The following is a 26,836-nucleotide window of genomic DNA, read 5'->3' as shown; positions in this document are numbered from 1 at the left end:
GACACCGAGGTGGTACCTATTTGTCTACTTGCATTACATGCTTTTGAATTGCTAGGCTGTCTAGGAGCTAGGGGCGAACGACAGCGGATCACTCCATCAGGTGGAGGCTGGGCCTGAACTGCTGGAGTGCCAGGTGTTTGTGACCGACAGTTCCAGCATCATGAAGCCACTGCACCAGAAAGAGCATGAACGGCTCAGACCCAAGTTAAGAGGAGAGCAACCTGTGATACGGGAGGGCCATGATCAGATCTCCTGACAGATTGTCCTTTTCCGAGAAGCAGCGGCCACTTGGATCAGGACCACAGCACAGGACCACTGCGGATCAGGACCACAGCACAGTGGGGGCAGAGGGGGAGGTAACGCTCCCTGCTCCTCCCAGCTTTTCAATGCAATTTACCCTTTTCAAGGGGGAGATTCTAGGGGGATGCACAGGAGGGGAAGCACATGGAGTCCCTTGCACCTCCGCTGTCCTACGATTCGCTGAGCAGCCAGCCAATTCAGGTGATCAGAAGCCACGGGGCCCCTCTGTGCATGTTCATTTCAGCAAGTTCCCCTGAGTGGCGGTGCGTGTGGCCGAGGCACCGGAAAATCTCTCCCAGAAATCTGGGGAGCCAAATGAAAGACTGCTGGGCCACCCACTAGGCTGGTATGAGCCATGAAAGAGGAAGGCATACAGATAGAATAGGATCACCTGGATATTCCTCTCTCTGTGGCGAATGACATGCTTAAATGGTTCAGATGCAGCAGGGTTGTTCAAACTTCTGAATAAGAGTGCATATAAAACCCACTGGTGGCCAGCGCCGAGTCTGAAGAAGCTTGCAGGGGGGCACAAGAGAGAGAAGGGCACTCCTTGTAAGGTGCTGCAAGACCTCCAGGGGCCTTCAGTCTGCCTTCCATTTTGGAGAAGCTTTTGGGAGCTGCGTTCTGGTGGGGCACAGGGCTGAAGGCACAGAGACTGCCAAAGATACTGGCCTATTATCGCTTTAAACTCTTCCTGCCATCAACTAAGCCTTGGGGGAGAGTAGAATAGAATAGTAATAGGTTTGGAAGGGGCCTAGAACACCTTCAGGTCTGACCCCTTGCTCCCTTCCAGGTGTGGTCACCCATCTGACTGCAGAACCACACCTTTCCCGCTTAGAAAGGTGACTCAACATATCAGAAACATAGGAACAGAGTGAGTCAGAATGGGTCTCTCAGGCCATCTAGTCTGACTCTTGGCTCCAGCCGGCTCCGCTCATGACATGCCTACCATGTGCATGTCTAGCCTATCCTTGAACACCCTCACCGATGGGGCCTCAACCTCCTTCCGTGGAAGCCCATGCCATATCTTTGGGGTCCTAACTGTCAGGAAGTCCTTCCTGGCATCCAAATTCAGCCTTGGTTCCCTGAGCTTAGCTCCACTGGAGCGCATCCTGCCCTCCACTGCAGGGGAGAACAGGTCTCTACCCACCTCCGTGTGACCCCCCATCATGTACCATATGTCGCCAACAGATCCCCCCGGAGTCTCCTCTTCTCCAGGCTGAAAAGACCCAGTTCCCTCAATCTTGCCTCATACGGTTTTCCCTGCAATCTGGCCACCATCCTTGTGGCCCTACGCTGCACTGACTCTAACCTGACTATATCCTTCCTGTAATGTGGAGCCCAGAACTGAACACAATACTTCAGATATGTGGGCGCATACATATTCACTCAGTGTATTTCAAAGTACAGCAGGGAGAATGGGGCAAAAGAAGATACTCAAACCCATCTTCCCACATGCATGAATCTGCTCAGTTGTAGCTCACAATATATTTTTAAAAAGATCTCGGCTTCTTTCTGCCCTGCTTATGAAGAAATTTGCAAATCTGTTGAGTTATCAGAATAATGAACCAAACACAATTTTCTCCCTGGTGACCTGTCATCACTACTACTTCTTTAATTAGTGTTTTAATGACATATTATTATTATGATTGATCTTACAAAGACTGCTCTGGGAATCTTGTCAGCAAAGCAGTGGGATAAAGTTTCTTAGAATAATACACAAAGTAGTAACATAAAATAATCAGATGACAGCCCTAAAAATCCAGAAACAACATGGAAAGCAACCTAATTGGCCCAGTGCCACCAGGTCACGGATTTGTGGCTCTTGTCTATTCTGTGCTTGAATTACCTGGGCATCAGATGGATTTTTAAGCATGCACTGAATAGCAGAGGGCTGCAGTGTGGGCAGTTCTCTAAATCTAGGATTGCTCAGTCCTAGATGATGGGACTTAATAACAACGGGGCATCTGCTACTCCTCTGAGATATTTATTTATTTATTTATTTATTTATTTATTTATTTATTTATTTATTGTATTTAAAACTTTTGTAGACCATCCCATGACCGAAGTCTTGGGATGGTTTAACAATACAAAATGTAAGAAAAGAAAAAAATATATATTAAAATATTTAAACACAGCATCCTAACATTTATCAATGATAAAACCTCATTTGAAGCAGTCAGTTCTTAAAACATTGGGAAAATAGAATGGTTTTGGCCTGGTGCTGAAAAGAATAAAGGGATGGCACCAGGTGATCTGGTCACTTACTTTGCAACGCAAAAGTGTTCACAGAAGGGAAAGAGATTTACAAACATAACTCCCAGTGTATAACTCCCAGTATATAGCAGTGAAATAAAGAGCAGGATCCATCCAACGTACTAGAACAAAAGCCCAATCACCCAAAAAGCCTGTGTGAAGAGAAACAGCTTAACAGTTCGCTTGCAGGGCTTGCTCCTCTGATCACCTGGGAGGCTGTGGCAGGAGACACAGAGCATAGAAAGAGAGCGAGTCAGAAGGGGCTTCCTGGGCCATCCAGTCTGACCCCGGCTCCAGCCGACTCCGCTCATGGCTCGCCTACCATGTGCGTGGCCAGCCTGTCCTCGAACACCCTCACTGATGGGGCCTCAGCCACCTCCCATGGAGACTGTTTCCAGAACTTAGTGGCCACCCCTGCAAGAGGCTTTCAGGAGTGACCATCAGTGTAACACATTGTGGGATTGCCAGAGGATTTTTGGTATGTGGGTATAAAGAAAGGGAATTAATTTCTGTCTTGGTCTAAAAAGATCCTTAGAGGAACCTCCAGCTCCATGAATTTATCCCAGGAACAAGCCAGCAAGCCATGGCACTCATGCACAGTCAGTGTTTACGCTCCCTACAGGTCAGACTAGAAATAGATCTCGCTGCCACATTGTGAACCGATGGCCATTTCCAAACAAGTCTTCAAGGGCAGACCATGTGGAGCATGCTAGAAGAGTCTAGCTCAGTAGGAATCAGTTCCGAACTGGGGCAGGAGGATGGGAATATCTTCCTGTTCTGGTTTCAGTTGTTACCTAAGCAGAGAGAACTGGGGGGAAATTGGCAAGGCTTGTAGAACTAACAAACAAGCCAGTGAAAGTGCCTGGGCTGGCTGCACAGGAAATCATAAATCCAACGGGGAAGGAAATATCTGTTAAGGGTTGACCTCCACCAGGAGTAAGCCATCGGAAGCCACATTCCAGACATTCGAGGGACCAAAGCCCACCAGGTCCTGGACTACCTCTGTCATATACATGGATCATTTTCTCTATTCCTACCACCCCTTCTCTCTTTTCTCTCTATTTCTGCCAGACACACACCCCCTTCTCTCCCTCTCCCTACTTTTGACAACCCTTTTGCTATAAATATATTTCTGCCACCCCCTCTCTGCCTTGCAACCCATTTTCTCTCTATTTCTGCCACACCCTTCTGTGTGTGTGTGTGTTTTGCATCCTCCCAGCTCTTCTTCTCCTCCTGGGGCATGTTGAAGGAAAGACACAGGGCTTCTGAAATTAGGCCAAGGGCTGCAGGTTGCCCAGTTCTGAAATAAAGCATCAGAAAGGTAATATATATCATGATAATGTAGCAGGCAGACTGGGAATAATAGGTAATGGATGTCCTAAAATGGATGCTGTGGTGCCATCCAAGGTCTTCTGTTTTACTCTGTGGAATAAAACAGAAAACTGGAAAATAAAATAAGGAAAATTTGGTCACAAAGTATAACTCAGATGAAAAGATGCTTGAGCTGGGATTTGGTGGTGCTTGCAGATCCAGGCCTGGAGGACTCGCTTTCTAGAAGATGGAGTTCTGACTTGCTGTCTTTTTTCTGCAAGGAGGTCTCTGAGATTCCTGGAGCAGTGGCATCCTCCCTTTGGATGAGCGGAGAAAGAAAAAGAACATGGTTCAGGCAGCTAGAACCAGATGCCATACACCACTTGGCATTACACACTTCCAGGTAGCTGGTCCAATTTACATTTTTGTTTGCTTAAAGAGAGGGGGCTAGCCTTTAAATACAAATGGATCTGATTTCCAAACCTTTTCTACTCTATCGTATGCAAAGATAATCAGAGCCACCAACGAAGCGAAAATGGCAGTCACTGTTCTATATTTATCTGATGCCTTTCTAAAAAAGAAAAAAATAATCCAAGGCATTTTAGAATAGAATTTACAGAAATGTTCCAAAGCTAAAAATGGCACCATCCTTTTTGCTCCTCCAGTTGCTGCTCCTGCTGGGAAAGAGTTTCTCACAGGTATGAGAACTACAACTCCCCATCTCAAGGAATCGGACCGTGAGGTTCAGGGCTGGTCCTGAGGCCATGGGGTGGAGGCCATGGCTCAGGGACAGAGCACACCTCCTGCATACAAAAGATTCCAGGGGTCACCCCCCACATCTTCAGGAAGGGCTGCCAAATCCGTGCCTGAAGAATCACTGCTGCCAGTCAGTGCTAGCAAACCTGGACTAGCTTGCTCCATGGCAGCTTCCTGGCTTCCTACGTTCTTTTGGCACTGGAGCAGGCAGTCTCGCAAGCGCCTGTGGGTCTGTGCATCTTCCTGGCAGAAAAATACAAACCAAACCAAACCACATTTTGCAGCCCTTCCATCGATTATTTTGACTAACTTATTATTAAACTTATATTCTGCTATATTGGCCCAAGGGCCAGAAAACATTAGAACTCATGCAAATGTGAGACAATTGATCTAACCTGATTTCATTCGCACTGTAGATGGACTGAGCCTTCTTATTCCTCTTCTGTTTTCTACGGTGCAGGACATAAAACGCTATTCCAACAAGCAGGAGCAGAGCTAAGAGGACCCCTATAACAGCTCCCGCAATCACTCCAGCTTGTGCCATGGCTGTGTATTGAAACACAAAGAAAACACAGGATCCAAAGTTTGTTTTCAACTCCTGGTGTGAGCATGTTCTGCATCCATAGATGTATCCACAATATGAACAGCTTCCCTTGCCTATTTGCTGTGGGATTCACAAAGAATTTCAGGGTCATCTAAGCTACGTACCATGAGCAACTGTTGCAGCAGCTCCACCATGCGCCTCTCTTAAAGCCGCACCACCGATTGGACCCTTCAAAGCATGCTGCCCCAGATTAAGCCTTTTCTTGCCTCAGTTTTTTGGGTGGTAGCTCTTTATTTTGTTCTTGGTGGTGGCTGGTTTGGCACATCTGCACATAGACAAAGCAGGAAAGGAAAGGAAAGGAAAGGAAAGGAAAGGAAAGGAAAGGAAAGGAAAGGAGGACAAAAGGGGAAAGAAGCCAGAGGGCACTGCAAAGTGTAAATGTGCAAAAGTGCAACAACATAGTTGTGTACTTTTTGCTGTCATGTGCTGTCAAGTCATCTTTAACTTAAAGCAACCCTAAGAATGAACACCCTGCAAAATTTTCTGTCCTTGTCAGCCTTGCTCAGGGATGTGGCTTCCTTCGTGGAATTGATGCACCTCCTGTTTGGGCTGTTCTTCTGCCTTCGACAGTTGTGCATATTTCAAAATTGATTCTTGAAAGAACAAAGACACACCAGGACAGTGGGAAGCACTGAGGGATGGAAGCAGCTGGCTCAGTGCCACAGCTTCCCTCTAGGAATATGCCAGTGTCCTTCTTAACATATCGGCTTTCTTTTATACAAGTTAGACTCCTACCTTTGCAATGTAGAGTCATAAGGATAAATTGTGCAGGCATATTCTGCCCAATTTCCCTGTACACTGCTCTATTTTTTCAGTGACATTCTTGTCTTGGAAAGCTCCAACAAGCACAGAGCCCTGATTTTTAAGTGTCATGACATCTAATTTTATTAATATTCATAAAGTCACATAGCTTTAGACATGGCCGTAGTGCATCCTCAATCCTCACTTCCTTGTGATAAGAATTACCCAAAATGCTCAGGTGGAAGACTTCACTTTCCTGCAAAAAAGGCTTGATAATTCAGCTACTGCCACACATTCCAGAATTGTCAGCTGTATTCTTCTTCCTTATGTCCTGGGATAGCCCAAGACATTTTGCTGCCTGAAGGGACGTGCAAGATTTCCCCCACTGTCTACAGACAAATCCAAACTGGGCTGGCAGTGGAATTTTGCTCCTTTGCTGGTGACAGAACAATGCTCTGCACTCCACCAGAGGGCAGCGAGGGCAGGGCTGGCCATGGGGCACCCACAGGGCATGGAGCAGTGATGGCCGCAGAGCTGCCCTGCTGCTTCTCCCCACAACCACCCAGGCAGTTGTCTGGCTCTGCCTCATGGCAGAGCCGGCCCTGTTTATGTCTCTGGCATTCCACCTGTCAAAGACATTTTCTTCTGCCACTCGACCAGCCCAAGTTAATTTCATGAGAGACCCTGCAACAGATTCCGGCACATCCATCACAGAAAGAGAGCTGAATTTTTAAACCTTCTTTCACATAAAATATGTCGCACGTTCTATTTCTGCTGCTTTTGCTCCCTGTTCCACTTCGACTACAGCCTTTTTCTCAAATATGCCGCACTGCAAGCTACCAGGAGAGATGCTGAAAATGCTGTTTCACACCATACAGTCCTTCCAAACTGCTTTGGCTTTATAAGCTGCTCGTTCTGAAAAATGTACTCTGAATATGAGGGAAAGGTCCAACTTCCTCCGCTTCGTGTCACATCCTGTTCCTCCAAAATTCAGGAGAAACAAATGAGCGTGTGAGCTGCCAACTCAAGGGTCCTTCCTTGGACTGGCTGAGGCACAAATGCACTCGGGGCTAATTGCTGGGGCTAATTGCTGGGGCTAATTGGGCACCTGCAGGGCAGCTCCCTAGAAGCACAGCCGGGGAAGCTGGAAACAGGCGCCATGCTAGGAAGGGCTAATAGTAGCCTGGGCAGAGGAGGCAGGAGCTGAAGTCCCGGGGAAACAGCCCAGCCCTTTGAGCCTACGGTATTGTCTGCTGCAGCTACGCCACCCCCCACATTTGAGCATGTCAGGGCAATCAGAAAGGCAAGGCTGCAAAGCAGGCAAACGGCCACACAAAAAAGGGTTGGTCCAGGTGGGGGCCAGGCTACAGCCAGGTTGGTATCGGTGCAGTGCAGGGCCGCAAGGATGGTGGCCAGATTGCAGGGGAAGCCGAATGAGGCAAGACAGAGGGAACTGGGTCTCCTCAGCCTGGAGAAGAGGAGACTCCGAGGGGATCTGTTGGCGACATATAGGTACATGATGGGGTGGCACATGGAGGTGGGTAGAGAGCTGTTCTCCCCTGCAGAGGAAGGCAGGACACGATCCAGCGGAGCCAGGCTCAAGGAACCAAGGTTCAGTCTGAGGAGAATTCTAGGCACAGCAAGTTTGCTGCTCCAACAGATACCCATTTCACAGAAAAGGCAAAATGAGGCAAAGATGCATGCAACTTGAACTAGAGCTTGCTTGCAAGGCAGTGGCATAGTCTGATTCCCACAAGTCAAAACTGCTCCTGTGAAGCCAGAACAGAATCCCCCTTGCCCCCTCCCCCCACATTCACATACTACCTGCCAGGTATTTTTTTTCCATCCAGTCAGTGGAGGATCTAGGTTTGTTTTTTCCCATGTAAATCACTGTATTCTATCTCATCACTGGAGACTTTTTCTGCTGTACCCCCTTAAGAGTCTTCTAAGTCTGAATAGGTCCCAAGCTTTCCTCTTTCTCTTTCTGTTTAAAATCTAACGGGTCCTTTGCCTTAAATAATCATTCATTTCCAGAGCACCCTCTTCTTCCTCCCCAGCACCCTAAGAGTGTTTTCTGTCTCAAATGTCTGCAGATGCCACCCTGTTTTCTCTCCCAGCTGCTGTTCAGCCAAGAAGCAGAGCCATTAGTGGGGGAGCTGTCCACAGAAATGAAAACTAATTAAATGAGAGAAATTGACCTGAGTAGGAGGCAAGACAGAAAAAGAAGAGATGAGTTGTCAAGGCAGGAATCAACGCCTGGAACATTCTACAGGTTGCTCAACAGCAATCAGGCGATGGAGCATGGATGGGCGGGAGTGTGACAGAAGACAGTCCAGGGCCCCGGAAGTCCCAGTCGGTTTTCAGCAGCACTTAATTTCAAAAATAGGAGGCCCCAGACTTCAAGCCTGGCTGGGAATCACATGCTCGGCTCCAGAGCCAACTGCCGCTATTCCCCGCTTGATGGAACCAGTTGTGATCACTTCTCAAGAGTGAAACAGCACACCCCACAAATGCTCAGAGGCACCTGATCCCAGGTAGTCCAGGTGCAGCCTGCTCTCAAGAAAGGATCAATTTAAGCTGAACGGGGGACCATCCAGTCAAGGGGTCCACAACCTTACTCAGTTGAATGGCTGCCGTGTGGGATTCTGCAGTCAGTGAAGCATTACATTTCTTTTATAATGCCAGGAAATCGAGCACCTCAAAAGGAGGTGCTCACCTGCCAGATTTCCTCAAAATGTTTGGGATCTTTTGCCAGAGTTTCACATGCCCTGCCAGAGAGAACAAGCCCTAATGTTGCAATCACACACACGCAACACTTAGAAAGGTACTCGGTCAGACAAGGGAAAGGTCCGATTTGGCCTATCCACAGAGTTGGCTGGCACAGTGGAGAGAATATCGGCTGTTCTGTGGGAGATTCTGAGAAGTTGGTCTAGTGCACATCACCACTGCTGTGTTTTGGGCATCTCTGCGGGACTGTGTGGATTTATGTAGATTTGCACTGTTCTGCCAATAAAGGTTCCCACGACTACTTTTTCCCTCAAGCAAGATAGAAGACGCCCACCCAATATAGTACATGCCTCATAAAAAGCACCACTTCAAGCAGCTGGAACTTATGCAACCACGGGGTCTTAACTCCACAGTTTTAAAACCTCTTCTAATGAAGGAAGGCTTGCAAGGTCTCCTCCAAGAATATCTCTCCAGTCTTCTAAATTAACCCTAATGACGTCCTTCATGGCTGCTGCAATAATGCATGGCACTCAAAGTAGGATCAAACACCTATTATGTCCAGCTCATTGATGAGAGCTGGCGGTGGGCCCAGAATTCTCCTGCAGAATTAGCAGGAATGTCATCTGGGTGTCAAAACTGAGACATGGTGAAGGAGATTTTGCTCAGGGACTAATCTGATAAAGCAGGAACAAAGGGTATATTCAGCAGGAACTGTTGAAAGCTCAAAGTGACGGATGCAAATCATTTTTTTAAAGGTGGGTGCATGGAGGAAATATTATTGGAGTAAATCTTCATTTAAAAGATGACCTTGACTGCATGGAGCTCCTGAAGATTCTTGCTGCCTACTCAGGGCTCCTCAATGCAGCTTAATTATTCCTTTAGTCTCTCTGTTATGATGCCAGCAAGCAGAGACATCACAAGCAAGCTTCTGAGTTGCACTGCATGGTTTGTAAGGGCCGGCTTATGCATTCAACAGAATAACCCCATAAACTTTTTCCTAAACTGAGGTCAGAGTAGAGGTGTGAAGGCTTGGGGGACCCCCCCCCCCAAATTCAGGGACAGACCCCCTGCCATCCAGCTTCTTGTCAAAAATCCTTCAGGAATATGAAAAACTCCTGCCTTTCTACCCACTTTTTGTGGGCCTTGCTCACCCAGTCCTCCCCATCTCTCATGTGGGTGGGTGGAAGCTTGCTATTGCTTTAATATTGATTTCCAGGGCAATGGAAAGCTGGCACAGTGCAGCCTACACGCTGTCAGACTATTCCTTCTATTCCCAGGGCATTCCCCACCCCTGCCAGGAACTTTAAAAATGCAGCCTTCCCACACATCAGGGCAGCTGGAATTGCTCCAGTCGCTACAAAGCTCCGCCAGCTGATACTGCTGTCTGAACCGACCCTCTCTGAGACCAGCGCCAGCTCCATGCTTTGGAAGGCCTTTGTGCAAGTCCTCCATTGGGAGCCTGCTTCCTTGCCTCCATTGCCCCAACTGTGCTGGCTCCTCCTTCTCCTTCTCTGATTCTTCTCAGAGGGGTCCTAAGGAGATGTGCATCCCTGGCATCTGCCCAATCATACCCACCCTTGCGGTCAGTACTGCTTGAGCTGATGGGAGCAGGGAGTGAAAGAGCCAGCTGAATCACACAAAAGATAGGAGTGCAAGCTCCGTAGGATCTGAGGTCCGGTTTCTGAAGCCCAGAAGAAATGTGGTGCCAGAAGTAGGACAGATATCTTTGCGATGCTGGCCCAAGATGATGTATTGCTTGTGCTGAAGCAGGAACCAGCACTTCCTCAGATCCATGCATTCTTGCAATATATCCCCCACTGCAAGGTTCAGGGCCTACTTTCTAGCAGCCTCAGCCCCTTCTTCCCTAGTATTACTAGGGAATATGCACTCCATTGGACTACACTGCAGGGCTGTCCGAAACTCCCCCCCCACACACACACACCCAGCCCAGCCTACAGTATCACAAGAGATGAGCTGGGATGGAGGCAGGACCCCCCCCCCCTCACCCCGTGGTGGGGCTCACATTGAGATTCTAACTATGCCCTAGCGTTAAAAAACTCACATGGAAAAACAGCCATGCTAAGCAAGACACATATTTGCCACTAGATGGCACCACAGGCTCATGGTGATTTGCTGAAAATAGAGGTGGACCCTTTGGCAAACTGGGTTTATAACTGTAAAGCAGAACACGTGGAAGTCTCTCACTGGCGCCTCAGGGCTGTGCTAAGCACGCAGGTCCCCAGCACTCCAGTCACACCAGAGAACATGCAAGGCTTCCCCGTAGCATGTCCACTGGTTTCTTGATGTTAATGGCCATTTATGCAGTGCCTTCCAGGGCATTCAGTGTGCCCCACCCAAAAAAAAAAAAAAAGTCTTATTTGAATCCAGCAACAACCTTGTAGGGTAGGTCGTATAGCAACCTCCCCCCTTGCAGACAGGATGTTGACAGAGAGGCAATTCACAGCACGACATGAGAGCAATTCCTGATATGGGCTTCTTGGTCTGTAGCCCAGCTTCTTAAGCCACTGCTCCGTGCTGCTTTGTGGGCTGCCATGTGGCTGGTGCTGTAACTGCTACTTGGACTGAGCATCAATGACTGGATATTCCTTTCCTGATTAAACTTAAAATGCTTGCTTGGGGATTGATGCAAACTGTACCAACCTGGTGTTGATTCCAAGTTTCTGCTGTCACTCCCCTTTTTAACAGCTCACAATAACTAGTGGCCACTCCTCTTCCGGCTGGCTCTGCGGCCCCCTTAATTCTGATGGGTGTCATGTTCCCAAGACTAAAGAGAAAGAGATTCCAGGCCAGGAACGACCATTTAAGCCCCTCAGCATCCTACACTTTTTACAAGCACTGATGCAGGATCAGTCCCATTTAGGCTGACTCAGACAGCCAGACTCAAGAAGATGAATAGGAAGCATCCGGCCATTCCAGCCAAAACTCCGAGAACCCCACCTGTCACTTGAAGGGTTATTTGGCATGTCTTCTGGCCAAACTCATTGGATGACGTGCATTGATATATCCCAGCCAATGCGAGGGAGACATTCAGCAGCTCCAGAGTCCCCGTTTTTTCATCTGTGAGGAGGAGAGGAGAACAGAATTAAAATAAAAGCCAAAGTTTGGATAAATATCCCCTGTTCTCTCTTAGGGGCTGGCAGAGTTGTGTTTAGGCCATATTTTTCAGTGAATGAACAACATTCTCCCTTCCGAGACTAATATGCAGCCCTCAGATGGAGCCCGCTTTTGTGAGGCAGCTTTTGGCTCAAGAATTATGAGGACGCCGGGGGCCCACGAGGGCTGTCCGCAGCAGCCATGCCTCAGCTGCTGCTCTCTGGCCAGGGGGGCATCCAAAATGGTGTCCATTGGGGAAAATGGCATACAAAGGTGAAACCCCAAATATGCATTGTGGGGGAATTTGTGTACAAAGTAAAATGCATTTTTAAAATAAACCTGAAACTAATGTGCAAGTAGGATGGGATGGATTTAGGACAATGCATGAAAAATTGCCCTGCACTGGATCTACACCTCTGCTTTGCCTAGGACAATCAGGCAGCAGCTGCAAAGATCAGATTCTGTGCATGTCTAAATAGGAAAGAAGAATAAGCAGGTTCTGAGCTACATGTAATCAGGCTCAGCTGAAATACAATACCCCTGTTAGTAGTCAGGTTTATGGTGCAATCCAGTGCATATTTAGTCTCCCAGGACTGGAGCTGCCACATTTAAGCAGGTGACTTAAAAACAAAATTCATCTAAGCAGGGCCAAACCAAGACATTTTGCAGCCTGAATGTCAGAAAGATGCCCCCTCCTGGCCTCCACACAGAAGTTGACAGGACCAGCAGAACAGTCATGTGCTGGTGATGGGAAAGCATCCAGCACCACACCCGAGCATGGGAGGAGCTCTGTGCTACACAGTGTAGGACCCCTTCTCACTCTTGCTGGACAAATGGCCACAGGGGCACAGCTTAGCTGTGCCCACACACCTGTGGTTTAAAAGATGCAAGGCAGTTGTCTGAATCCACCCCACCAATGGTAGCCTCTAAAGCATCACCAAAAGGAAGGAAAAGAGAGCACTGATTTGCAATCAAATTACATGAACTAATCTGATGTATAGTTGATGCAGCATCTGAAATTCTCTTTAAACAGAATTACAAAACATCTCATCATTGCAGAGGACCCTGGCTGCTCCCTTCCTTCAGTGCTCTATAATTGAAGGACCACATTCCCACTTCAGAGAAGATCTCCATGGTTACATTTTGCACCGAATGGTGGAGGCACCCACTCTTTGCTGCCTCCCGGGGGCCTGTACAATCAGACTCTGAGGAGACACCCATGAAGATGCCATGGGTGGATGGGAGGATCAAAGGCGGGCAGGAGACTCGGAAGCTCTGTCAAGGTCCCTGACTGCAGTTTCCTGGTCTGGCCATGACAGCAGATGTGATTTTGCAGAGATGAGGGGACCCAGGAGAGAGGGAGAGCTACCCAGTTAGAAGGCTTGTATAAGTCTTGCTGACTGGCTCTCCACTACTGGGAGCGGCCCTCAGTGTGAATGAGAGGGAAGGTTTGGGAAGAAGTTTCCAGTTTGGGCTTAGCACGCACTCTTTACATAGAAACAGAGTGAGTCAGAAGGGGCCTCCTGGGTCATCTAGTCTGACCCCTGGCTCTAGCTGGCTCTGCTCATGACATGACATGAGCAGAGGCTTATTGTTCAGCTGGCTAGGGGGCTTTTAGCGTTGCATTGTCTTGCTAGCTGTGTAGTGCTAATGGAGATTGACATTGTTAAGGACTGTCTGGTGTTTTGGAGCCTTGGGCAAAAAAGCAGAAAGGTCTGGCTCATGACACATTTCTGTGGTGGGAGAAACCAAAGGCAAAAGGAGGCGGGGCTTATAGTCCCCTTTCAACTCTACCATTCCATGCTTCTGGGGCCAGAAATGCCCACATATTTCAGCTAAAAGTTCTTGCTGTCAGTAACTGCCCTTGTTCTCATTCTAATATTTTAGAATGGTGGGGGGGGGGAGGTGTACAAAAATTAGGAAACCATCAAAAGGGGAAAGCAGGTTGTGTCAAAGGAAGGGGGCATGGCCTTCTGGGGATCCCTGGACTGAGCTCCTGGACCCCTGCTGTAGCAAAGGAGTTCTCGGCAGGGGAAACACCTGCTAAAGGGAAGCATGGAGAAAGCCCAATGGAGTGAGAGACTGGCTACCCCTGAAAACGGCATTGATCTGGGGAAAAGCAAGTCTTTCAAACAATCAGCATTGGGAAAAGGAGGTGCAGGAACCTGGATCGAAAGTGCTTGGCAATAATTAGGGTTGGCTTCTGGGTTAATTTGGGGTTGGGGTGGGATAAGTTTTCAAGGATGTGATTTTCAAACTTCCTGCATCCCTGAATCTACTGAGAAAGAAGTTCTGTGATGAATTTCCTAACTATGGTAACATCTCCTTCCTGATTTGCAGCTGGCAGTGTAAGAATGCAAAATCTGCTACCAGCCTTTGTCCAGTCTTCCAAAGCAACCAGCAGGGAGTCCACACACCCTGCTGATGAGAAGTGAAATTGTGGCAGTGCTGCTGGGGTTTTTAATGACTTTGACATGACACATACTTCTCAATCCATGATGCCTCTGAGAGAGGCAGTGGTCCACCTACTTTGCACTGTGTTGGACACAGGTAGCGGCGACTTGGAATCCAGCCGTTTCCAGGAGTAGATCGGGGCAGGGACACCTTCTGTGGAGTTGCAGGTCAGGGTGGTGTTTGACCCCACTGAAACAGAGGTGGTCCCTCTGCACACGGGTGAGGATGGTGCCACTGATGAGAAAAGACCTCTTGTTACTATCAGCATCTGGGACATGGGTGGCTGGGTATCAGGTCAGGGCACCAGGACCCAGACAACCAGCACAATATTCAGGCCCATTCCAAATTGTAGTCAGGCAGTCCAGAGAGATCAAGGTGGGTAACAGAAATGCAAGGCAGGCCAATCCAAATAGAGCAGAGCAGGTCATGCCAGTCAGGAGATGAAAGCCAGGGAGACAAGCTGAGGAGAAGCGGATTCCTGGGACTGGAGCAGAAGCTGGAGCAGGTGAAGCCAGGCACGGTCCAGAAGCAGAGGCCGGAGCAAGGCAACGGGCAGTGTTTCCAGAAGTGGGTTCCAGAAGGCATGGGAAGCTCCAACAACATCAAGACCTTTGATTGCTGAGACCACATCTGAAGGGAAGAGCCGGTTCTTCTGTAGCTCTTCCCTCAGGGCTCCCAGGTGGTGCTCATGACAGCCCTGGTGGCAGCGATTGCCTGTAGGCCCAGTCCTGCAACCACCGGGCTGCTATTCTGGTCTCTGGCCAGAAGAGGGAGCCCTGGTCCTGCCTCAGAACCTCACAGTTACTGATGCTTCACTCTTATTTTCCACTCCTATTCATTTATTTTATTTTATTTAGAAAACTTTCATGCCACCCCATTCGCCGAAGCCTCGGGGCGGCTTGCAACAATAAATAAATAATAACAATATAAAACAATATAATATAATTGGAGATGTCCTGGCCTAAGTTTTCCTTGCTCCCATGCTGCCAACACTTCAGTGCTGTGCACATGCATACTTGGGTTCTTGCACATATTTACCTGGGAGTATATGCACTGAACACAGTTGGACTGGCTTCTGGGTAAATATGTTGGGTATTGTTGCTCTGTGTGCATAACAAGGGAAAACCCTGGGGGAAGCTAGATGTGACATTCACCTCTTTGCCAGGAACATGGTGGAGGAAAAAGGACCCTGCACGGGCACGACCCTGATTCAGTTCCAGGGCTGCTATTTAGTAAAAGAAAGCAAACCACCACACAATCCATTTGTATTTCTGCTTTTATGTGATGCATTTTCAGTTGATGTGAGCTTAACATCTGAACTGTCACTGTGTGATGCTACCTGTCTTTTGCTGTCATCCACCTTGAGCATTGTTTTTTGTGGAAAGGTAAGTTATCAGTTTCATAAATGAATGGATAAATGGAGCCATGGATTTTGAGAGAGAGAGAGAGAGAGAGAGAGAGAGAGAGAGCGAGAGCGGGCTATTTTATTTTATTTCCTCCCCAGAGCAGCAAAGGTATAGCCACCAACGTCAATTCTGTCCTCACTGAAGACACAGACAGTTCATTAGAGAGAGAAGGATATGGTATGTTGCATTGTAAGGTGGTCAGGTTGTGCCTGCTGTTACCGCTACGGATTTGGAGGAAGTAGAAAGAGCAAGGTACCACATTTAAGGAACAGTTCTATGCATGTCCTTCAACTCCCAGCATTGCTGGACTCCAATCCCCATTCTCCCTGACCATTGATTAGATTGGTTGAGGTTCCTGGGAATTCAGATCCAACCATTTTTCGAGGGCTTCAACATTAGTAGATTTTGTAAATCTATCCAACATTAGTAGATTTTTATTGACCATGATTTCCCTGGTATAATCAGATGTAAGATTTATTTTGATTGATTTAATTTTTAAATGCAAGTATGTGTAAAAACTCCGTGGCTACAAAAGAGTAGCCCTTCTATCCAATGCAAAACCATGACTAAAATGGGACTTACTTAAAACTATTAATTCGATTTGCCCAAAGCTGGTTCCATAGAAATCTGGCGGGTTGTTCACCTCGCAGGTGTAGATGCCGGCATCCGAGGAGCGCAGATCGGTCAGCTGGATGGTGGCGATACCGAGTGTGGGGGGGTCTTGAAGCAGGTGGAGCCGTTTTGCCTGAGCGCCTGGTTTATACAGTGTATTGCTTGTGAAGTAGAGGATCTGTGGAGCAAAGGAGGGCCATGTGAGAGAAATGCAGCCCTGCCCAGGTGTCTGGGCACAAGGAGCACCCGAGAAGGATCCTTGCGGGTTGAATCACTGAATCAGCAGCTGCAAATTAAGATGCGGCTGCAGTCCCGAGCAGCCTTACTGGACAGGCAAAGCCACAGAAACGAGCACGATCTGTTTCTTGTATTTGCCTGGAGCAAGGCTCTGGAACACCCCGCACTGGCCTTGTCACAAATGAAGGGGAACGATCCCATCCACATCTTGCTCTTAGTCACCCAAGCAGTTGTAGAAACATAGAAACAGAGCGAGTCAGAAGAGGCCTCCTGGACCATCTAGTCGGACCCTGGCTCCAGCCAGCTCCGCTCACGACTTGCCTGCCATGTGTACCAGGAGGGCAATCCACTGACAGAGCACAGACCCGGGAAAAAGGCCAACCTTCTCCCTTGCAAATCCTAGGACTGCACCCTTAACTTTTCCTTCATCTTACCTTATTTCCTAGGTATGGGTCTGTTTAGACTGTAAGTCTCCAGGCATTGACTGCCTTCTTTTACTAATTACTTGCAAGCTGCTCCAGGGAACCTTTTGGTTGTGCAGTAGTTTAAAAATATTGGGTACGAAGTACAGGGGTAAATAAAAATTGTATTAAATATTGTTGAAATGAAAAAGATGTGCATGCAACCATTTACATGCTAAACCAGTGGTTTTCACACTCTCTGTAAAATGAGGGAGATTTTTTTTTAATTTTTCAAAATCTGCTTATTGGTATACTTTTTCAATCTTACACAGAAGTTCTGGCCTTAAAGGCAGCCTGGCAATTCCATTGCTATAGGCGGTGCTGGGAGAGGTGAGTGAAAAAAAGGGGCCGTTCCATAAGACTGCAGGTGTGTCTTCCTTCCCTATTCTCTTTTCCCCTTTTTGATTGTAAGCCTGTGGGCAGAGTATGTTTTATTTTACTGATTACCCATGAGCTTCTCCAGGAGACTTTTTAGCTGTGGAGTGAGATTAAAAACACTCCAAATCAAGCCAGTAAATAAATACATACCTTGATGGCCCCAGCAAGCCCGTCTGGGCATGTCCTTAAGTGTTCCCTTGAGAATGGCAATATCAACAGTGTTACTTTCGCTTTATTATGCCTCGTTCCCCCACGGCTCACTGGCTGTGTGATCTTCCATGAACATAAAACTTGCTAGGCATATTCTATAAATGCTGTTCAGAGGTGTATTCACAGGCAAGTGAGAATATGCTCTCAGCTGCACTGGTAAGAGTCTATCCCACATTGCATACCCCACAGAGAAATAGAGGGATTGAGAATGGAGGGAAGGATGGATAATATAGTGGAATTATCTCCTGGTAAGTGTACATTGGAATGCAGCCACAATGAAAAACAGTAAGTGTTCATCAAATGTGCCACACACCTGCAGGAAAAGATCAGAAGAGAATATACATGCCACAAATATCACAGCCAGCCAACCCCTTTCCCCAAAATTCTGTCTTTACCGACCAGCAGGAAGAGTTTAAGCGGGCATACACCCTCACCACAGAGTGCAGTTCACCCAATTACATACCAGTTCAAACATGCCAGTCAAACACATTAATTCGCGTTACGCAGGTTTATTAAATGCGGAAAAAACATTACTAATCTGAAGCCAGCCCTGATTTAAAGGCTGTGAATCTGTGGGTATGTCCCATTAAACTCAGAGGATCTTGTTTCAACAGGACATATGCCCATAAGGGTGGGTCTTCCTCCTTTGGCCGATACTGATGGGTTGGGTACCTGTGTCCACTTCCTGGTGAAACCAGGACAACGTCCTTCTTTCATTTCTTAACCAATCTGCCTATGCTTGAAGCACTGGCTCCAACTGGTGAAGCTTCCTAGTCTGGTCTGCCCACCAGCAGCTCTTGGCACCGGCTCTTCAGCTGCCCCAAAGCAGACCTCACGCCAAAGGCATAGCCAGCAGCCACACCATCACAAACCTTCCCCTGTAGCTTTGACCTGTGCTTCCTCCCTAGCGGAGGGGTCCCCAGCATGGCATCTCTGGGCGCTTACAGGCACCTCCAAAGTTGAGAAATGTTAGGGCTCATCCTCCTGCTCCCAAACCTTCTGCTGGCCAGTTCTTTAGTGATCAGGAAGAAAAAGCAAGGTAAAGGGGCAGAGGGGAGAGAAAGAGCAAGCCTAGAGACTAGAAGGGGGAAGAGAGATGAATGTTAGCAATGGAGAAGGGCAGGGCAGGGAATGGGTTTGCAGGAGAGCGTATTCTAAAGGCCTGGAGTGGAAAGAGAGAGCACAAAGGGCAAAGGTCTGTGTGGCCAGAAGAAGCCTCTTCCTCCATCTCCCCCTCCTTCCTAGCCACCAGCTTGCCCTGTCTATGCCCCCTGTCTCTTAACTAGCCAGGACCTCATAACAGCTACTGTGTGACAGGTCACAACCTCCATGAGAACCTTTCTGTGGAGTGCCCACTGCAGTTGAAGCAGTGGATCAAGCAGTGTGCCCTAGTAAGTATGTTTAGGATTGCAGTCTGGAGTAATTTCAGACAAACGTCAAGAGGAGAGTTGTTCCTTTTCCCTCCCACACACATTTTCCTCTTCAGATCTAAAAGTCTGAGATAATGAACCAAGACATTCTCTCTCATTGGCCTTCCTTGGGGACCACACGCCTCCCACACAGACCCCTCACCTGCTTCCCACCGTCGGGAGATGTTGAGCCAGGGGAAAACTTCCATTCCAGCATAAAAGCTTTGTCAACGGATGTTTGGTAATTACATGGCAGGGTCACATTTAACCCCTTCTTCTGCATCACCTGGCCATGAGGTACAGTCACGTCCACACATGCCCCAAGGCCTGCCAAGGAATGAAGAACAGGAGATTGCCTTGAATCATTGCTGCCTTCCTGTTTCTTGCATCAGGTACCAAAACCACCCTGCTTGGTTCCCATGTTGGGCATGTGTCCTCCAGTGCAGCTGAAAGGTCTTCCTTTGACATTCTGCATTTGCAAGGCCACCCAGGCTAAGTCTAGTTTAAAGATATCAAACCACCAGAAGGGATGGCCTGGGGGCTTTGCAGTTGCGCACCCAGTGTCCACACCTGGACTGGAGACTGAGGAGGCACACAGACCATCTGGTCTCAGTCACCTCCACTGAGGTGAGATGCACTGCCTTCCCGTCGAATTAAGGGAATCCTTCAAAATCTGCTTCCACACAAGCACATCTGACTAGGAAGGCCTGATGCAAATCTTTGCCTCTCTTTCCACACTTTTCCTGGCACTTCATTGCTTCCACTTCGGCAGTCTGGAAATGGCCACCCTGCTGCTGATGCGCCATTTCCATGGCTCTTCCAGTTTCCCTGCCCCTGCATGCTCCCTTCTGGATTCTCCCACCATGGCCAAAGATCTGCAACTTCCCACACCTTTGCAGAAATACCCAGCCCAGTTGGCTGGTATCCTATGGATCATGCAAAGGAAGCAGAACCAAAATAGCATCTGGTTGTGCCTCAAGGCTCTTACTGCCAGCCCTTAGGAGAGGCCAAGGAGTCTTCTCGTCAGGCCAGTTGCCCCACCAAATGACTGCCGATCAGGAGAAAGAGTGTGGATTTCAGGGAAGGGGTGTGACCATCTGGGGAACCCCAGAAAACTGTGCTGGGATCCAAGGTGGGCTAGAGTTGGCCTGCAACCTTGTGGCTCAACCTCTAGTAAGCTAACCCAAAGTTGCTTTAGACTGTTGAATTTCATAATGGATCTGTTTGATTTCACAATGAAATTATTAAAGCTTAACTGCAGCTCAAAGACTTGTGAGCAGTAGGCCTTCAACCTTCTTAGGTCTTCTGGCCTCACCACCACCACCTGCCGCTCGTTGTCAACTCCACACCACACTGCAAGCCCCCAGGGACACTGCCACCGCTGCTGCCATTGAGACAGCCCCACACCGGTCCCTCTGTTCACTGCTCCATCTCCTGGGAGCACCTGCGCACCTCCGGGCACCTGTGAGAGGATGCCGGGGCAGCTGCGTGGCGCTTGTGAGGGTGAGGTGGGGTGGGGCTGGAGCCTTCATCTTGCCAGTCATGGCCTAAGGCCAGTGGCCTAAGGGTGTATGCCATTTGGGCCCATTCGGGGCTGGTTGGGGCCAGGCTGGGGGCTCTGTTGGCTTACTGTAAGAAGTGTGGTTGTTATGCGTTTTTTGAGCCAGAGGCTTTTGCAAGTAGGCTCTATTTTTATCACACAGCATCCGCGTTTTCTTAGTTTTTACTTGTCAGTTTTAAATTGTCATGGGAGTTCCTGGGGAGCACGTCGGTGCCCGCATTGAGGTGGTTATGGGCAAGAGCAGGTATGAAGTTGGGGGTCTAACACATCCTTACAGAAGAAGGAGGGACAGATGGCTGGTATCTTCTGGTTTCTCTTCCAACCAGAAGGTTCCTGGCAGTAATCACAACTGGCCCTCAGGCTTGGTGCTACTGCTGTTGAATGCCAGGTCGGTCCAAAATAAAACATCACTCATTCACAATTTAATCATGAATGAGGGGGCTGACCTGGCACACACTACAGACATCTGGGTGAGAGAAGGGAAGGGCAAGTCCCTCACCCAGTTGTGCTTGCCAGGGTATCTGGTGAGGACCAACCCTGTCTTAAGGGAAGGGGAGGGGGTGTGGCCCTAATTTGTCAAGATTCAACCCCCCTCACAGGGCTCCCTGTCCCTTCAAGACCAGGTCTGGAGTGTTTGCACCTGGCGCTCAGTGATCGAGTCAGATCGAGTCTGCTGGTGTACCGTGCACCCTTCTGCCCATCAGACTCCCTGCCTGAGTTGACGGAGGTTGTCTCAGACTGGTGTTGAAGACTCCCAGGATGTTGGTCCTGGGGATTCAATTTCCACACTGAGACTGTTCTGACTGGGGCGGCTCAGGACTTCATGGCTGCCATGACAGCCATGGGGGTGTCTCAACATATCACTGGCCCAACGCATGAGAGAGGCCACACTCTAGACCTGGTTTTCTCAACGAGACAAGAAGATGGTGATCTAGAAATGAGGAATTTGACTCTAATCCCTTTGTCATGGTCAGATCACTTCCTTGTGAGGGTTGAAATTTGGGTCAGTTTCTCCCTCTGCAAGGGTACAGACCCTATTAAAATGGTCCACCCCTGAAGTCTTATGGATCCAGATGGTTTCCCAAGGACTCTGGGAGATTTCTGATTGATAAAGCTGGTGCTTCTATTCATACCCTGGTTGATTTGCAGAAATAGGGAAATGACCAGGGCAATTGTCACGATCACTCCTAAGCATCCTCTCCTGTCATGGGGAGCCTGCTCAGCATCATGGTATACGCCCGAGCTGCAGGCAATGAAGCAGACTGGGAGACGACTAGAGTGTAAGTGGAGGAAATTCCAGGCTGAATCTTACCAGTCGCAACCTAGAGCTCATTATCGAGCCCATGCTGTGGCAGTAAGGGTGACAAAGAAGGAATTCTTCTCCACTTCCATGGCATCCTCACAGTGCCATCCAGCTGAGCTTTTTTGGGTGGTGCATGGCCTATTACATTGTGTTTAGTGTACCACCAGCGTACGGTAATTTGATTCTCTATTCATGTATAAACTAGCTATATGGATTTCATTACCATTTCAACATTTTCCCTGGAGTGAAGAGCTGAAGAGACACACACCTGTTCTCTGCCACCAGCCAGGAGAGAGCAAGGCTATGTGGAGGCTGCCTCTCAGGAAGACCGGCATGGCGAGGGCTACCATCCCTCAGCTGCAGAAAGAGATGCTTCTCACCCACTTGCTTCCTCTTCCCTTCACTTCTGAATTTACCGTGCGGTTTTCAGATGGTGAGCCCGGGACAAGGACAGTGCTGGCTCTAGGTCTGAGGAGGCCCTTGGGCAAGACAACCTCCCTGGGCCCTGTCCTCTGCTTTCTCACTTCCCTTGGCACACCTGCTCTCACTCCTCTTCCTCTTCTTGCCTGCTCACAGGCTTGCCAGACAGAGATTGCCAGGGAGCAAGAAGGAAGTGGTGTTCATGACTCTCTGTTTTGATCACTGCCAAGACCTGGGTCAGAACAAGAGGCGGGTTGTAGTGGCCCAGAGGTGGGCCTCCAGAGAGCTCCTGCTAGTGGGACGCTGCTGAGGTCTGGGTCCCTGCAATGTGCCCAACCAGGTCTATGCTGGGCAGGGACTGCCTAATTTTTAGCACAGGCACAGGCACAGAAAAGACCTGGCATGTTGCATTCACGATCATGATTTAACCCTTGTGAATCATAATTTTGCAAATCAAAAATACTCACCAAAAAGTGAGATGAACAGCGGCAAACCGGGGAGTGGAAAGATCAGAAGGACCACCTTGAAGGTCATTGTTGTAGAGGGAAGGTGTTGTGTCTACTGCAAGAGCGGAAACACGGCTGAAACCCAGCAGGGCTGTTCTTTATCTTTTACATGAGCCAAAGCAAACAGTTGTACAGCAGCTCTCAGTCACATGGTAGCAGAAGCCTCCTTTGATGTGAAGGGACAACCCAGTACTTCCTGCAAGCTCCTGTTCAAGCAGGTCATCCCTTCTTAAAACCAGAAATGCTCAATGAACATGAGCAAAGGGTTGGAACAACTCCCCTGTGAGGAAGGGTTCTGGCATCTGGGATGGTTTTGGTTGGAGAAAAGGTGAGCAAGGAAAGGTGTGATAGAGGAGCACAGCATGGTGTGGACAATGGGGAGAAAGAAACATTTTGCTCCTCCACCCCCGTAGTATTAGCACCTGGGCCCATTCACTGAAGCTGATTGATGAGCGATTCATGCCAGATAAAAGGCAGGACTTCTTTGTAAAATGCATTGTTAAACTATGAAATTCACTTCCACAAGATGTAGCAACGGCCACCAGTTTGGAGGGCTTTCAAAGAGGCTTGGAGAAGGCGATTAATGGCCGCTAGTCCTGATGGCCATGTGTGGCAGAGGCGATGCGGCACGCACGCCAGCCCCTGGCCTTGGGCGGGAGGACGCTGGGGCGCTCCTGTCCCTTCGTGGGTTTCCTGTGGGCAGGCAGTTGGCCATTGTGTGAAGAGGACGCTGGACCTGGCAGACCCGGGTCTGGCCTGGCACAGCGCTTCTCGTGCTGTTATGTTCTTATCTGCCAACCACTCATTTCTTGCTCTTCTTTTAAGGACCTAATACAAACAGTGCTGTTTTCCAAGCCTTTTTTTGAAATGCAGCCTTGTTACATTTGATTGCCAATAGTGCATGTCTTTGGAATTTAATTTGCAGTATGCATGTGCACGTGTTTAGGATAATTGTTGTTTGGGTGCATTTTATGTGGATTCTTTAATTATTATTTTTTAAATAGAAAATTGTCCTGCAAAGGTGTAGGTGGAAAAGAAGGGCAAATAATGTTTCCTTTCTCCTTTTCCTTCTCCTTCTTCTTCTCCTTCTCTTTCCTTTTGAAGAAAGAGAAATCCTGCTATTACTCAACTACCCTCAATATTTCTGCTGAATTCCACATGCATGAAAATATACCTTTGAACTATAGATAAAAATAAAAGGCTGAGACTTGACTAGGTATGTGTGAGGACTAGGGGGTAGAAGGAGACAGAAGGATTTATTTTAGACATCTTTGCTCCTACCTGCAGTCCAAGTAGTTCCTCAAAGGTGTATGGAAAAGTTCACTAAAAAAACTATTTGGAAATAAAAACAATGCCCCCGAGACAAAGAACAGGCCAGTGAAAACACACAGGTCTTTAGAGTGCAACTGTGTTATTAAAAACTCGCAAAGAAGGGGGCTGAAAACCCCAATGAAAGCTCATTCCAGAGCTGCGGGGCCACCACCAAAGAGGCCATCTCCCTAATACTCACCAGCCTGGGCTGTGGGCAAGTGAGAAGGGCCTCTGCAAGTGGCCTCAGAGGGTGGGGGCACCGATACAGGCAAAGGCAGCCCTTCAGATAACTTGTGGCCCTCCTGTTTAAGGGTGAGAAGGTCACAACCACACTTAAAACAGGGCTTAGAAACACTGACAACCAGTCCAGTGGGCATCTCATGATCTGACCATCCAGCCCCCGCTGCTGTCCCGGTGGTCATTCACACCACACAATGGCACTCCACATGCTGCCAGCTTGGAGTATGAAGGACTCTGGGACAGTCTGCCCTCTCCAGGCATGGTGAGGTCCGGCATGCCACCCTGAGCTGGTAAAAAGCGCTGCTGCCGCCTCAGCTTCCTCAGAGAGACAGAGCCCAGGTGTGTCCCCAGCTCTGCACTTGGTCCCTGAGAGGAAACGCAAAGCATCCAAGAGCAGAGGTTTTCCGGTGCCCAATGCACAGGGCCTCCATCTGTTGGGGACCTTGCTTCCAGCTAGCTTGTCAGGATGCTGTGTTCCAAGACTGCTCCCAGACACCGGTCCAAGCAGCGTGCATTGGCTCATTGGAGGCAGCACTGAGTGCCATCTACATATTGCTGGCATGTCAACTTAAGCTCAGTGACGGATCCATGCCAATAGAGGAGAACGTGGGGGAGGGGGGAGAATTTATAATGCAAATGAGCATTCTGGCTGAAATTAGCTTTCACAGTCACAATACAGAGTTAAGCAAAACAAAATACATAAATGCTTTAAGGCTTGTGTGCAAACCTCTTTAGTGTTCATTTATTAAACTGAAGAATTCAGTTGCATGGACTCATCTTAAAAAGCTAGGTGTTCAACTCCTTCAAATATATTTAGGCTTAGTGGATTGACTGAGATGACTTTTGCTTCAGCTAGTTTTGATAAGAAGTCACAAAAAGTTGCAAAGTTTTCTGTTCAGGACAAAAATAACTTGAGAGAGATATATAGAGAAATTAAGAAATGTGGAAGTATCCAAAACTGTCAGTTTTGTCCATCTGGGCACACATCTTTGAGTGTGCTTATTTTTAAACCTCTGTGTCTGAATTTCTGTGATTTTCAGCTATGTTTGTGGTGCTGAATTAGAGCTTCCACCTCCTTATTTCTGACTGAAACTTCATTTTTACCTGCTACATGGGAAGCAGGTGCATCATGCTCTTCTCCAGGTAGCTGCATCTATTGCCTCTGGCTGGTGCAACTGAGTGAGAATTTCAACTGAGTTCATTTTTTATAAGAATGTATCAAAATTAGCAAGGTTCTTTGCATTCAGAATGGAGAAATCTTGAATTTTAAAAGGTCTGAATGTGGATAAGAAACTGGCAGATTTGCACATCTCTGGACTGGTTGTACAGATATGTATCTAGGATTTTTTTCTTTTAAAGAAAAAGACTTGTGTTTATTCCCACTGCAAAGGAAATCAAACCTTACTGGGTGATTAATTATTAACTAGGCTGCCAAAAGAAGCAAGGAGCACCAACTGGATCCCCACCAGAACAAACAGTGATAAGTCGACTTAGGTGACTAAGGTGTCGGCTTAGAACACCTTTATTAAGTGGTTCTAGCCTCAGTTCCCATGGGGCTAAATTAGGGGGCCAGCCAAAGCCCCTCATTCTTGATGCCTCTGATACCAGAGGCTTCCACACATCTGATGCATGGAATGAGGTGCAGTGGTGGCAGTCGGTGTCCCATCTTGGCAGCTTTTCTGATTTCTGCCCCTCCTCCCCATGTGCCCCTCTATCTTCTCTCCAAGGTCTTTTCATGCTTAGTGGGACCCCTGGCTTTAGATGCAAAAGACCTCAGAGGTAGGAGTCCAAATCATTCTATGTTCTCCCCCCAGGGGGTGTAGGATTGTATCTATAGCTGCACAGTTCTCATTGAAAGCAAAGCCATGATTAAGCTATTCCACTGACTTCAAGGGGACCTAGCGCCATCAGCTTGGTCTAGAGAGAAGCCAGGCTCTTCCACCCAGAACCCAAGAAATGACTTGGGCAACGGATGTAAAGGCAAAGCTGTCATGGACTGCAGGTGTGATGGTGCCATTTGCCCCAGCCTTGGACTAATTGATTTGTCCCTCCCTGATCTAACAAATGAATGAGGCACTAACAAGGCTTTCAAGTTTGCTGTTGCTTGTGGCAGATTATCATGGCAGAAGTCAGAAAATGACTGAGGGAACCGATTATAGGCTGGGTTTTATTGCATGCCAGCTGCTGAAATGGCATGTATTTAATCAGTATTCCTTGTATTTGTAGGCAAGCTCGTATTCCTGATTAAAGTGGAAGGTTGCACTTCAGCTGGCTGGGGCCTTTTGCTCAGCCTCACTGTGTTTTACAAACACCTTGCAGGCTCCTCTCTGGTGCTTACGATTTGAGACATGCAGGATCAGAACAAAGGGGATGAACAAAATTTGTGGGGATGATCCTCCCTCCAGCCAATCACGGGCTGCATGATGTCAGGGGCTGGGGCCAGGTAGCCACATGTCGAGCAGCAGGGCCACACTCCACCGGATGTCACTTGGTCCCAGCCGCTGCGCTGGGTGGATGGT

General features: G+C 48.2%; 1 protein-coding gene across 1 annotated transcript; it reads right to left on the bottom strand.

The window, feature by feature from the left end:
* Window positions 1–4,039: 4,039 nt before the first annotated feature.
* On the bottom strand, window positions 4,040–20,520 carry VSIG2 (V-set and immunoglobulin domain containing 2). The gene is made up of 7 exons (XM_044437398.1): window positions 20,439–20,520; window positions 19,140–19,303; window positions 16,252–16,459; window positions 14,339–14,497; window positions 11,654–11,773; window positions 5,019–5,169; window positions 4,040–4,184 (listed from the first exon to the last, which is right to left on the bottom strand). Exons 1-7 carry the CDS (start codon window positions 20,518–20,520, stop codon window positions 4,040–4,042), a joined length of 1,029 nt encoding a protein of 342 aa, XP_044293333.1.
* Between the last annotated feature and the right edge of the window lie 6,316 nt (window positions 20,521–26,836).

Source organism: Varanus komodoensis, unplaced genomic scaffold, assembly GCF_004798865.1.
Source record: "Varanus komodoensis strain SLA01 unplaced genomic scaffold, ASM479886v1 scaffold30, whole genome shotgun sequence".
Classification (NCBI taxonomy): Eukaryota; Metazoa; Chordata; class Lepidosauria; order Squamata; family Varanidae; genus Varanus; species Varanus komodoensis.
The sequence above is the reverse complement of the archived record's forward strand: the minus strand, read 5'-3'. Positions and strand labels throughout refer to the sequence as shown.

Coding starts and splice junctions, on each gene's coding strand:
- VSIG2 (XM_044437398.1), bottom strand. CDS start 20,520: ATGACTGGCAAGATGAAGGCTCCAGCCCCACCCCACCTCACCCTCACA. Junction 16,460..19,139: donor CTCCCGACGGTGGGAAGCAG/GTGAGGGGTCTG, acceptor TTTGCTCCACAG/ATCCTCTACTTCACAAGCAA. Junction 14,498..16,251: donor AATCGAATTAATAGTTTTAA/GTAAGTCCCATT, acceptor TTTTCTCATCAG/TGGCACCATCCTCACCCGTG.